This window comes from Bactrocera dorsalis, chromosome 2, assembly GCF_023373825.1.
Source record: "Bactrocera dorsalis isolate Fly_Bdor chromosome 2, ASM2337382v1, whole genome shotgun sequence".
NCBI classification, from domain to species: Eukaryota; Metazoa; Arthropoda; class Insecta; order Diptera; family Tephritidae; genus Bactrocera; species Bactrocera dorsalis.
Genome location: NC_064304.1, coordinates 105,823,236 through 105,837,458, shown reverse-complemented (window position 1 = coordinate 105,837,458; position 14,223 = coordinate 105,823,236). Strand labels below are relative to the sequence as shown.

The following is a 14,223-nucleotide window of genomic DNA, read 5'->3' as shown; positions in this document are numbered from 1 at the left end:
ATATTGAATTTGTCAAACGTCAGATGGTGTTTTACTCTAGTAAATAATAATATTTCTGAAACCACTTCCCCTTATAATGAGTATTAAAGAAAATGATGTTCATATTTTATTCACGGGTTATTCCAGACCGGATAGCAATGATTCCAGCGCCATGCGTGCCAATTGCACCTGTACTCTTATACGTACACGAAATGGACGTAACATTATCGTTGATACACTCACCGCCTGGGATGGAGAACGACTAACCGAAGCCCTGCAAAACTTACATGGGCTCAAGCCAGAGGATATACATGTTGTTGTTTGTACACATGGTCATTCCGATCATACCGGCTGTAACTATCTCTTTCGTTCAGCGCAATGGCATTTTATGGGCGCCTGTGTTTCCAATCGTGACAAGTATTTAGATTGCCCATTATCCCGTGGTGATTCGGAACCTTTTCAATTGTGTGGGGATGATGTGGTCGTGGTACGCACACCAGGCCATACACTGAATTGTGTGTCGGTATTGGTGCGAGGCACTAATCTGGGGGAAGTTGTAGGTGTTTGTGGTGATTTATTCGAACGTGTCGAGGACATTATGGATCCAACCATTTGGCTGGAAGCAGGTAGTGAAAATGCGGAGTCTCAGCGAATACAACGTTTACGAATGATTGAGATGTGCAATTATATAATACCAGGTCATGGTCAGGGTTTTGCCGTAACAGAAAATATGCGAGAACTACTGCGACAACAAGTGAATTCGAACAATACTAAATGAACGCTTAACATTACGATGTATATTTAAAGATTTTATTAAAACAAATGCATGACAGCTTTAGAAAATTTAGTAAGATTTTTTAGTTATATTTACAACATCCTGGTTGTCATATAGTTTCAGCGAGTAGCTCTGGAGTAAGCGAACTTAATCAGATATCAGATATTTTGTTATAGAATATGTGAATATTATACCCTTTAAAAGTTCCTCAAAAGCTAAAATTGTTTTCTCGAAAGATTTAAGGAATATGTTCCAATTGATTTAATCAATTCGTTGTTTAAGGGAACATGATATTTTTTAGCGAACCAATTTGTTGGGTTTATCATTTCAGTTCACTTGATCGAACAAATTGATTAATTGTCGAACCCCATGACATCTCTTTCAATGCCAAATATGGCATAATATACCTTAGATCGAAAGCAACTCATCTAACACTCGTTTTCCCTATAGTCTGACTCCATCGAAACAACACGGGAGATCCTAGATTTCCTTCAAATAGACTTTAGATATTGATTAGTAAAACAACTTATAAAGCTAATTACGTGTAATACGCTCCTGAAAAATGCAATCCATTTAAATGAAAGTCAAATGGTTAAATTTTAAAAAACAAATCTTTCATATATTTGCAATGCTTTTGCTTGTTTGGTCACCACATTTTTTATACTTTCTTTTTATAAAACATTATAATTATTATTTCTTAATATTTGTTCCATTTACAAATAAAAATACTAATACTTATGCCTAAACTATGAAATACTTTAATAATATTTAGCATTACTCTATAGAAATAATAATAATTTTCTTCATTATCATGAAGATCTGCATATTCCTTAATTCGCACTTGTAGTGACATAGTAAATGCCAAAACATAACCTTTTATGTATTGTACAAGGAATTGTCTTTAAATATAGATACATATACACAAGAACTCATTACAACTATATGTAAGTCTCACATGATTTAAAATACACATGAGTAGTAAATATATTCTAGTTGATTTCACATTCGTTTCTTGATCATTAGCTTGACTTTTGAATTTTTACTTTAGATACTTTACATTTTATTTATTTGCATAAACGCAGTTACATATTAAGAATTATGCCAAAATCTTATTACATACAATGTAACGTACATATGTATTTGCATAGTTATAAAATTTATTTACTACATACATATATAACTTATGTATTTATTATATACATTTTAGAATTCAGCTAGTTTTCCTATAGTGTCTTACGAGTATGTAGTACAGTTAGTTTTGAGTGAAAAAACGTTAAAAACGTAAATAAATGTTTGTGTATGAACAAAATACATAAGTAAAATTTTAGACTAATGTAAAACTTTAAAGTTCAAAGTTATAATGTTGTATGTGTCTATGTTCTGCTTAGACACATACGACAAAATAACTTTTGAAACCAAAATGTTAAAAGTTTTTAACGCAATTGAGTTGCTGAAGTGTCCAAAAAGATAATTAAAATTTTTTTGTTTTGAAAGATTATTGAGTTTTGAATGCAACCGCTTTTTAAAGCATAAAGTTGCACAAAAAAGTCAATAAGCATGAGTTTTTTCTTGAAAAAAAAAATTAAAGATATAATTTCTCTTCAATTTATTCTAACAAGATTTCAAGAGCTGCATTTGTTCGGCGCATAATTCGAAAGAAATTTTTGTATATACATACATATGTATATTGTAATTGGAAATAATTTAAAATATCTTTTAAAGAAAATGAATTAATTCAAAAATAAAATAAAAATATGCGCGAATTATTTCACAAATAAAACCAACAAAAATCAATTATCGATATATTTTACACATTTGCAATATTTGCAAAATAAATCTTGCCTCTAAAATATTGCTAAGGTATAAACATATCTTTTAGCAATTATGTATTTTAAAACATAGTAAATTAAGTACTTTTTAGCGATAGCTTAAGTATTTTCAATTCACAAATAAGTACATTTTAATGGCAAAAGCGACAATTTCTTTTCAAACTATGCGCCCTAGCTGCTGCTCCCTACTTGCTGCACATACAGTTTTTTCACAATTTTTAAACAAAAAGTTCACAACCTGAGCATTTCATACTTAAGCGAATTAATTTAGCTTGTAGTAAAATTGCTAATACAAAGAAGCATACATACATATATGGTTTTACATTTCTAATAAATATATGTATGTACATATGTATATGTATGCTAGTAAAACAGCGCCGAAGCGCTGCGCTCACTCCCACATTGCTGCTATGTATGCACATACGCTCGTACAATGTGTTTTCACATATTTTCGGCTGTTATGTGTTCCCGCTGCTTGTTGCTCAGTGGCTTAGCGCGCCTGCTACTCGCCACAATGAATGCCTTGTTCTCCATGGGCACCATGCGCCCAGCACCCCAATTAGCGGTCATAAACACCAGCAAGGCCACCTGTTGGCGTTGCAGTACGTACCGCCGTCACAGTAATATAAAGCTCGGCACCACGTCTCCTGCATTGTTTCGCTGCTTTACAATTGATACTAACTGCCGACCATAATGTGTGCCGGTTGTTCCAGCTCATTGTCATGTACGGAGGAATAACGTGATGCGGCCACCACTGGTGTTAGGCTGCTCTTGAAGAGCTCATCTGAATTCAGTTTACAACTGGGCACAAGTTCAGTGAATTCTGAGCCCAAACCGAATTCCATATCGAGAAAACCGTACTCCCATGTGGAGGATGCCGACGCAGCCGCTGCATTAGCGCTCATGCTACTCACATACGATGAGGTGAGCGAATGCGTCGCCGAGGAGATGGTCGAAAGCGTGGTGAATGTTGCCGTCGACGAAGAGGTACATGTGTTGTATGCTGCACTATTGCTGCTACTGCTGGTAGTTGATGCGTTGGCACTATTGCTGGAGGCCGACGTGGATTGCACGGTGGTGAAGGTGCCGCTAATGGCAACAGCCGATGCTTGCGTTGTGCTATCCGACGCGCTGGTGTTCGTTGTTAAAGCGGCTGTTACGGGCACTGGTGTCGCGGTGGCTGGGCTGGTTATCGATAACGCAGGCGGTAATATGGCGAAGAGGTCGTTGTTGTTGAGTGGATCCAACGCGGATTGTGATGACAAGCTGAGCACCGAGCTCCAGTTGATGGAGCGTGTTGAATCATCGTCCGCGTAACCAGAATCGCTGTTATCGGTGGTGGCAATGGACGTCGTGGCGGTAGTTACTTGTGGTGTTGTACTAATGCTACTGGGCGCGCTTGTCAATGCCGCCGTTGAGCTAGCGTTTTGCATGGGCGCTGCCGTTGTTGTATTGGATGCACTAAGTGTCGTTGCAACGGTATGCAATTGCGATTGCGTCGTCGCTGGGGTTGGTGTTGTTGAAGGCGGCGCCGGCGACATTAGCGGTTGGCAGGGAAATGGCGTTGCGCGTCCAGATTGCGATTCCCGGAAGGGATAATGGTCGAAAGGGTGTATTGCCGCTGCACCATTCGTAGAATCACAGTTATTTACATTAATACTACTAATGCTATTGTTGAGTGTAAAACCGCCGCTTGTGGGTTTCTGAAGGTGTTGTGTGGGTGCGCTCAGGTATGGTGGCGGCGTGTCGAGCCGTTCAGGTTGCTGATTCTGGTAGTGTGGTAGATGTTGTGCGAAGTGCTGTGCCGGTTGCTGTTGCAGCAGCGTTGGCGGTTGATGTTGCACTTGATAGTCCATGTTGGCGAGACGCGCACAGTTTATCACTGGCGGCGCATAGTCTTGGTGCTGCTGATGCAGCATGGTATGCGGTTGCTGTGGCACCAACAACTGCTGCGGTGGCTGTTGCGGATTTAAGTGATGCTGCAAATGATGCGGCGGATGCAGATGCTGATGGTATTGATGTTGTGCGGCCGCTGCCTGCGCCGCTGCTTGATGCATCTCCTTAGCTTCTGTTTCGATTTCGCGATCGATGCGTTTCAGTGTATTGCAGATCAGCACCGAGCGATAGAGTGACTGTTCGGATACTTGTCGGAAGCGCGACAACTTAAACATGGATAGGTTGCGTATCTTCAGACGCAGATCCTTGTAGCAATTCTTATTTGTATTGCACCATGTGCCACGCCCATCACAGCAACGTTTCAAAGGATGACGCGCGTCGAGATTCGCGGCGGTCACATGAAGATTGCCGAAGGGCGGTGGTGGCACAACAGGCGAACTATTCACATGGGGCGGCGGGCTGCTACAGCCCAACTCCAAATACGATTTACCATTCTCTGCACAACGTATAGTCTGCTGCTGTTGTGGCGGTTGTGGTGTCTGTTGCTGTGGCGGCGGGTATGACGCTTCGGGTGGCACATAAAATTGCTGACCGCCACCGGAGGGACCGTTTGTGCTCTGCCATTGTGTGAAACCATTGCTGCCAGCCATACGCATATGTTGCGGACTGCCGGTACGTGAACAATTCTGTTGTGGATATGGCTCCGAGTAGTAGTTGGGACGCGAGCCATAACCATGCGGCGCGGGTGCATAACTGCCAAGTCGCTGTTGTTGATGCGTTGTCGTGTTCGCTGCTGGTGGCGGTGGAAAAGTATGATAACGCAGTGGACAATATGTCGGTATTATGCTCTCCTCCTCTTCATAGTCGTCCTCAAAATCATCATCGTCATCATCTAACTCATCGGCGCTGAGCAGTGTTGTCGCCAAAGTAGAACGTGTCGCAATGCTACCCCATGGATCGCTCGGCACTGCAACAGCCTGCAATTTGGAAATGCAATCGACCGGTTCTGTCGCCGCATTAGTCCAGGGCTCACAACAGGGCACGGCCGCGACCTCCTCCAACTTGGCAATACTGTCTTCTGGTACGGGTGTGGTGGAGGTGGGTGGCAATGGCGTCGTGGCAGCCATTTCGCTGGACATTGGCAGCAGCGTGGCGACCATGGAGGGCAATGTTGCTATTGTGGTGGCTGCAGTTGGAGCGCTCGTGTGTTCAGCGATTTTAGTAACTTCTTTACCATTGCTAATACTATTGAGGCCGTTAGTGCTGCTATTAATACTATTACTATTGCTATTCACTGTTGTTGTTGTTGTGCTTTTCGTGCTCTCTGTTGCACTCGTTAGTGCGCGCAAACTGGCGTTTGTATCTTTAATATTGCTGCCATTCAGTTGATGCTCCTCAATGGCTTCGATGTAGTTGTTATTATTAATTGACCATTTGCCTGTCTTCAGTGGTGGCGGACTGTTGGTATATGTATTAGCATCCTTGGCTTCGAATGTAATCTCATGTTTCCGCTTGGTAGCGGCTGTAGCTTGTAGACCCATTGCTGAATTAACCTGTAAGCAATAGAAGAGAGTTTAATATCAGTTCTGATTGAGGAATGTATTATTATTGTATTGTTCATAGCCTTAAAATTATGTTAAGCACTTTTCAATTCAAACTCATTTGAAATATTGAAAAGTTCAATTCAAACACCAAATAACGCACAAAATATTTCAAAGTGTCTCTTCACAACATAAGCGACCACTCACCCCATCATTGTGACGTCTCTGTAAGACTCAACTCACAAATTTGGCTAAACAATGGCAACAAATTTAAAACCGTGCTCACTCTAACGGTATAAAAAGACTTACATAATGTATACAAATGCCTTACACAAACTATTATAACTCTATCCTCAACTCTTCAGCTCACGCTGCCGGTTTGTGCCACATCCTGACGCGCTAAAGCGAAACTTATCTGCAACTCCTGTCCGCTTGCTTTAAAATTAAAAAAACCGAGACAAAGACAATCAGGACAGAAAAGTGTACACTTATATTAGAATCTCGCACTGTGCGAACTTCCGAGATTTTCGGAGCAAATGGCGAAGTTAAGGGGAAGAGTTTATACTACGTTAAATGTGAGTAGATATGATAGCAAGTAGCGGGAGGGACAAAAAGTGAACAGAGAACCATGAATTTACTGTATAAAATCGATTGTTTGATTAGAATACTGGTTTGAAGCGTTTATGCGACTTTTTACAGTTAAGAGAAGCTCTGAGAGACTCTCTCTCCTTCGCTAGAAGTGCTAGAAATCTAAAGCGTATCCAAAAATGTTCACCAAGCTCAGCTTTCCATGAAGTACCGGCCTTGCATGTTGCTGCTGGGGCTGTAGCTTTTCCACATTTGAGTTCTTAACCCGCCTGCTAGCGCTATTCTCAAAGCGTAGCTTCCGCCACACACTTACACACACACAAAAGTGTCAAGGGAGACGCAGGAAACAGCAGCCAACTGTCAACTGGTCGCTTGCAGACACTTAGCCAGACATTTGTCGTCGTCGTCGCTGATGCTGTCTTATCCGGCGTACGCGCACACAAGCAGATACTCCAAACCGGACCCATATTTTCACGCATGTATAGCGACGCAACAAATACAACATAAGGGTGCATCCCGGTTCCTGCATTTATGCGTCCCTTTTCTATTTTTTCTGTGCTGTTAAAAACTCTGACTCAGTGCTTGCTTCAGCGCACATCTGTAAATACAAATACACCGGGGTTGCACGTGCATTTCGCCTGTGAAAGTGACGTTGACGGTGGTGCTAACGAAAGGCATTGCGCTACCAAGCGATATTCAGAGGACGACAATCGGTGTTAATGTGGTGGTGGAAGTTGCTGCCATTTCATCCCTTCGATGCAGCGCATATGAAATGTGCGCTATTTTGCCGGTGCTTGCTAAATTGTCATATGCGCTGTGGCCTCCGCTCGACTCGACACGACTCTACGCAAGCCGCTGCATAACAAAACAATAACAACAACAAATAAGAAAAACAACTGCCGTTGCAATGTGCGTCGTCTACTGTCGTGTATCTGCTTGCCTGCCAGCGCAAAGTATTCTGCTTTTCAGCGTACGCTCCCTACCTTATTCTGTCTGCTGCTGGCCGTTTGCTTGCCTGCCTGCATGTTGGTATACTTCGTATATTTTTAGAAAATTATTTTAACGTCGCCGTGCCTCACAACCAACGTTCCTCGTTGCCGTTGCCGCCGCTCCCACCGTCCTTCCGTCGTAGAAATGAATGCGCGCGTCTGGTTGCATTTATACGAAATGCGACGCACTGGCGGCTGGCATCTGATATTTATAAATGTGTTTTTCGTTCGGTGCGCTCGGTCTGTACGTTCCCTTTTTGGTAATAGTGGTGGTGGTGGTAATGGTGGCGGCATTGATGTTGCACGTTGAACGGTTGGTCGGTTGCTTGTGCGCTTCCATGAAACCCGAAATGAAATGAATGAAACCCAAAATAAGGAAGACTGACAGACGCAAACAAATGTGTACCGATGTATGTATGTACATACAAATGTATGTGTGTTTATGGAGCGAACGACCCGTCCGTGCAGTGCTGCGGTACGTCGTCGTACTTAAGCATGCATTCTGGAAATGTTGAAGAGGGTACACGCCGGCATGTATGACGTTCTTGCCGCCCTCATCGTTGTCGCTGCTGTGGATTACAGCGGAAAGCATTTGCCTTGTCATTGCTTAAGTCTGTTTGTGTGTTTGGAATTGTGCAGCTGAAGTGCTTGTGCGTCGACTCCATATGTCGATATTACTTATAAGAATATACAGTATGTTTGTATGTACAATACACATATGTATGCATGTCGGTGAGTATGTAGGCCTGCTTGTGCTTGACAATATGTTGCGAACAGCTGGAGTGTGTTCTTCAACGCTCAGCTGTAATTGTTATGCAGAAGGGGAAGTAAATGCTGCATTTTCAGCTTACTTTAAATTCAAAATATTCCAAATAGTTTGATGTGTTCTTAGAGCGGCGCAGTGAAGAAAAGCTTTTTGGAGCTTTTTTGGGACTTTTTTGCAGCATTTGGTGGCTTTTGTAGAGAGTGTTTGTACTGGCAACACAAAGTCGACAAAGCTTTTAAATTTATTAAATTTAGTTCACAAATTAGTTTCAAAAATTGTAATTTTAAAATATAATTTTTGAATTTGAAATTTGCTCTTGTAGCTTTACTGAAGGTCATAAGTATGTAAATATTAATGCGATATTCTAAAAGCTGCAATTTCGAGAGTGTTGATCTGATAATTTTGCCTCGACGCACCAATGCTTTCTCAGCAAAATCATCATACATATATATACATACATACATACATACATATGTAGGCTATATTATTGCCGGTCTCACAACAGCGCGCTATAAGTGGCATGATCGCACAGCAACAGTATGCATATTCATATGAACGCATGCATACATGTACAAATGTATGTTTGTATGTGTTATGACTCAAGCATGTAGTCATTGCTGCTGACATAGAAAAATTTCTCTCGCCAACAGTCGTTTCTTGGTTTATTTTCAGGTTCAATTTGCAGCGCCAACGCCAACTACATACATATAGCCGCTGCTGGTGTGGTGCCCACGCTCCATTTTCGTTTGCTTTGCTTTGCATTGCCTTGTTGCTATTGTTGATAGCTGCTGCTGCTATTCGAAATTTACTCGAATTTATTTTCAGTTTTTCTTTTCCTGTTTTTTAGAATGCTACATTTCTTGCGCATGTGTGTGGGTATGTGTTCATATGTGCGTGCTTGATTCTTTTCGAAGCATTTCTTGTTTACTTGGTGTATTCTCAATGGCGAAGACGATAGCAGTGACGGCGGCAACGTTGTTGAAGTTAAAAGTGTGTAGTATATTTTAGTTATTGAGACTTTTTCTGTGCATGTATGTATGCACATTTTTCTATTATTTTTACATACATACATATATTTTGTGTTTACTGTGGTGCGTCGTTCCCCAAAATACTTACATACATACAAAATGAGACCTTTAGCCAAGTGTTGCTGAGGTGTGGTTGCATCTGTATTAAAGTTTGTACATTTATGCTCGCTAGTGGGTGGGTGCGGCTAAGCGTTCCTTAGCGTTTGAACTCATTGTTGTTGCCTGCACTTAGTTTGTTGGCTAACTAACGAACATACATACATACATAAGTATGTACATAAATACTTTGCTACTCGTCATTTGTTTACTTTTTTCTTTGGTGCCTTTGCGACTTTTGGGTCGAGGTTTGTTTCGATGTCACTGCGGAGTGCATTAACACAATTGCTGTATTTAGTTTTAGTGTTGTTGCCAGTGGGAAGTGATTAGTGTGGATTTATACAAGTATTTGGCGCTGATTTAGGTTGTTGGTAGAAAATGCTAGAGCTAATAGTTTATATATTGTATTATGCAAAATACATTTGAAATTTTAAAATTATATTGATTTATATTTTATTTATTTATTTTTATGACACATTTTTGATTTAGTTTTAAGTATTTTTTGTTTTTATTTTTAGTTTTTGTTTTTTTAATACTATTTTTTATGTGCTTAAAAAGTATTTGATATTATTAGGTACATAAATACATATTTTTTTAAATTTATTTTAAATTTTATTTCTTTTTTAATTCCTTATACCATTGTGATATTGTTTATAAAACTTTTTTTGTTATTTTATTTTTTTTTTAATTGCAAGAGCATTTATTTTTATTGCAAATATTAGAAATTATATCCATACAAAATTAGTTATTTAAAATATTAATATCTAATCAAATAACTATTATTTAATTTTATAAATTATACAAAACTCTTTTTATATTGTTTGTAATGTTTTTATTTTTTTAATAATATTGTTTTATTTATATCTCATTTATTATATAAACTTTAATGTAAAGTTATTAATAAAATTAATTGATTTCTTCAATGAAAATTTATGAACATTTGACTTGTATTTTGCTGTTTTATTTTAATTTTTATTTTTTGAATGTTTTATTTATTTTTTTAATACTTTTAGTTATATATTTTTAATATTTATATATTTTGTTTTTATAATTTTTCAATATTTTTTATTTTTATATTTTTTATTTACGTATTACTTATTTTTATATTTTCGTTTAATTTTTATATATTTTTGTTTTATTCTCCATTGTATGCTGTTGTATTTATTCCCTTCACACCCGATTATTTCTCCACACAATTCCTCATCCGTTTCGACATTCTTGTGCACACCTTCGCGTGTTTATATGTATGTATGTACATACTCGTATAAATATGTACATATGTATGTATAAACATCGTTTATTTGCTTCACTTGAAGTTCTTTCTCATACTATTTCTCAATATTTGTGCTTTTTGTTTCGCGGTTTTTATTTGTATTTATTTCTTCGCCACCGCCTGATATGCGTCATTGCTGAGTCACAGCGTTTATTGCGAATCGCTGGCGACTTTTTGCTTGCCATGAGAAGACTACAGAGTTCTAAGTGATTTTGTAATAAGGGTTTACCCACAGCTCGTGGCGGTTCCACAATTTCCAGAGCAACTGTGGCCGAGTCAGCCCAATGAAATTCTTAATTTCTGCTATAAGTTTAAGTTTATATATACATATATGTACGTAGTATATGTATGGAGCATGAATAAGTCTTGCGAAAATAAAATGAGCCTGAAATAAACGCAGTTGAAGACGCTGATGACATTGCGGAATTCTCTTTAATACATACAAACATACACATATGTACATACATACATATACATATGCATGCAACAAATGTGACTATGCACCAGTATGCATGTCTATATGTACATCTTTATGTGGCTGTCATCCTGATTCACGCTGATTTATTGCTGCACGACCAGACATCACCGGCGCGCATATTCACGCGACTACAAAAAAAAATAAGAATAATAATAGCTTACATATACCATATGTATGTATGTATGGGGGCGCACGCAAGTAGCTATCAAAAGCGTAGGCGCCACCGTAGCACCAAGCACTGAGAGCACAATAAAAAGCAATTTTTGGCGCACGTGTTCTGCACTTACTACGACGTCACACACACTCCCAACGCTTTCGTACGAGCAGCATCACCCACCCTCAGCTATTATCTTTGCAGTCATCTCGGCATGCATCCCGTTTCAGTAAGTGCAATAATAAAACAAAAATTGTACAATTTTCAAGGGTAGCTTTACGCGCTGTCACACATACACAAAAATACATGAACAATAGTAAAATGCACAATAGTAAAAGAAATATATACGTACATATGTACATACATATGTATATGTATGTACATATTTTTGTTTCTAAAACTTCAATTGCTTTTGTTGTATTGAAAACAAGTATTGTCGGGGATGAATGAATTTCCTTAAACAAGTGACAAGTTCTGCATCGCTAAGGCATGGCAAAGCGGCACAAAAGTAAACAATGCAAATTAAACCACAAAATATTAGTAGATAATAATATATGTGTGCATGAAAACTTCGTGTTGCTTGAAGTGTGCGAGCGCAAAGAAAAAAAAAAAGAATTTAAGCCGCAAATTTTATGAATGGTTTATAAGCAAGGAAAAAGGTGCCTACCTAATCGGCGTTTAGCGTCAGAAAAACATACAAACCAAAAAGCAGCTTCATTAATAACTGCTACTCAGACCAATGCTTACTACATCCGCGCGTTTCGCCACACAGTGAGTTGACCGAAAAAAGTTAAAAAACTGACGCGTCACAATATAAATTAATATTTTTATGACTTTTTGGCACAAGCTTTACATACATATTTACAAATGTATGTACGAGTATGTACTGAAGCATGTACCTTAAACTTTGTCTGCCAAAAAATCGCCGTACTTTGGTCGATTATATTATATTTACAACTGTTTTCTGTCTACCAAATCACGCTCAAAAATCTAGTTGTTACATACATATTGTTGTAGTAATTGTTGTTATTCTCAACATTGTTTGCAACACTTTCATTTTTGTCAATGAATGTTGTGTGGGCGCTAGTTGTGAGCGCAGCGACCAAGTCAATAACCCGGAAAGAAAAATGTAATTAAAGGAAGCGAAATCTCGCTCTTCACTTACACAAGCACACACACACGTTCAGGCACCTACACAGCAATTGCATGCTCTCCCACTCTCAAATGAAGCTCTTAAGCACGTTCACTACACTTTATATAAATATGTAAGTATGTATGGCCACAAGTGTTTTTTCTTTCTTGTTTTTGTTAAACAAAAAGCAACGGCGACAAAGACAATGTAAAATTCAACAACATGACTAGTTGGGAAACTATGCGAAAAAAGGAAGTGCACAAACTACAAATTGCACCAGTGGCGCATGATGGCGCAATCAAGACAAAAGCGTTGACGAAGAGCCATAGTATTTAAAAATAAAGAAAATAAATAATTCTCACACCAATTATAATGACTATCTTGCGCCTTTAAGTTAACGTCGGCGAGAGAGACACACCGGCGCAGACGTCAAATCTTTTGAAGGTCGTTGCATAAATTTGTCATAACGCAGCGGCGATAAAAGAGGATTGAATCGAGCACAAACAAGAAATGATGTATTGAAAGGGTTTGGGTTGTCTCTGCGCCGTCGCAAGTAAGCGCGATGGCAACGCTTGTAAATTCAAGCGAAATAAAACAAAAGTAAATAAAAATACAAAAGTGTTGAAAAGTAAAGGGCTGAAATAGTGTAAAGATATAAGTAATATTTTGCACGTCATTACATTGTATGTAAAATGCTGCAATAAGCTGTCATTGAGTCATGAAAAGTTTGCGGCAAGAAAAATGTGAAGAATAGTACATTTAAATAGTTGCAAGCTACACGTTGCAGGTGATATAAGTACATATGTATATGTAAGTACATATTTGTCTAAGGTGCATTTTGACCCGGAATGTGTTGCTAACTATTGCCGTTGTCATTATTTGCTCTTAGCAAGCTAATGTCTGTGCACTTAAAGTTGATTATGTGTGCCTAATGAATTTATCAAATAGTGGTTATAATACTACACTTCAATGAAAGCATATACATACATATTTTTCTTTAATAAAGTATAGTTTTCATAATTTTATTCGTATATTTAACCAATTACGCATTTAATCGGCATTAAATAAATGATAAAAGGTGACGAATGCACACCTCTAGCAAACAAAATTTTGACAGCTCAAAATGGAAGAAGCAAAACAGTAACAGTTTGTAAAATAATTCCTACCAAACTTATAAGAACCGCAAAACGCTGCATGAAGTCATGTAATTAAAAAGAAGTAAACAAACAAACAGAACTCAGACAACTCTCGCCGCGTAAATAAAAGTAAACAAAAAAAAAATCCGGCGGTAGCTCAGCTGCAACAAGACAAAACCTGAGAAGCACGTGCTTGCGCGACGCCAACTGCAGGCATTGCTGCTTTGCGAATATTAAAATTAAATAATAATTCAAATCGCGACGGACTGCTTGCCTACAATCTCTTAATTAATCGCACATTAATTTATGGTAATAAAATTTTATATATTTTCAACGAATTTGTGGCACAGGCATAAACAAGAGAACAGCTGTTACTGTTGGCCGTTTAAGAAAAGTCAAACGTCATAGTTTGTTTATATTGTCATATATGTACATATGTATATGACTCGTAGCTGTTATTGTTAATGACATTGCCAATGTTACGCATCACATTGTGAATTCAATAACGGCATTAATATATGTACGAGTATGTATTTTAAGTAGACAAATGTCTGTATGTTTAA

General features: G+C 38.5%; 2 protein-coding genes across 5 annotated transcripts in view; one reads left to right on the top strand and one right to left on the bottom strand.

Moving 5' to 3' along the window:
* The first annotated feature begins 3 nt into the window (after positions 1-3).
* LOC105227065 (metallo-beta-lactamase domain-containing protein 1) lies at positions 4-826 on the top strand. Its single transcript, XM_011206233.4, has one exon. The coding sequence runs from the start codon at positions 77-79 to the stop codon at positions 755-757; it is 681 nt and encodes a 226-aa protein (XP_011204535.2). The 5' UTR covers positions 4-76; the 3' UTR covers positions 758-826.
* A 520-nt stretch (positions 827-1,346) lies between these two features.
* The window catches only part of LOC105227067 (mucin-5AC), a 39,128-nt gene continuing 26,251 nt past the window's right edge, over positions 1,347-14,223 (bottom strand). For 3 of the 4 annotated variants that reach the window (XM_049447256.1, XM_011206234.4, XM_029550536.2), the window contains one exon: positions 1,347-6,032. In XM_049447256.1, coding sequence (XP_049303213.1) covers positions 3,261-6,020 — 2,760 coding nt within the window. In that variant the 5' untranslated portion in view covers positions 6,021-6,032 and the 3' untranslated portion in view covers positions 1,347-3,260. Of the gene's footprint in view, positions 6,033-7,591; positions 10,081-14,223 lie in introns of those variants that run through there. The other variant, XM_029550535.2, reaches the window with a different exon arrangement.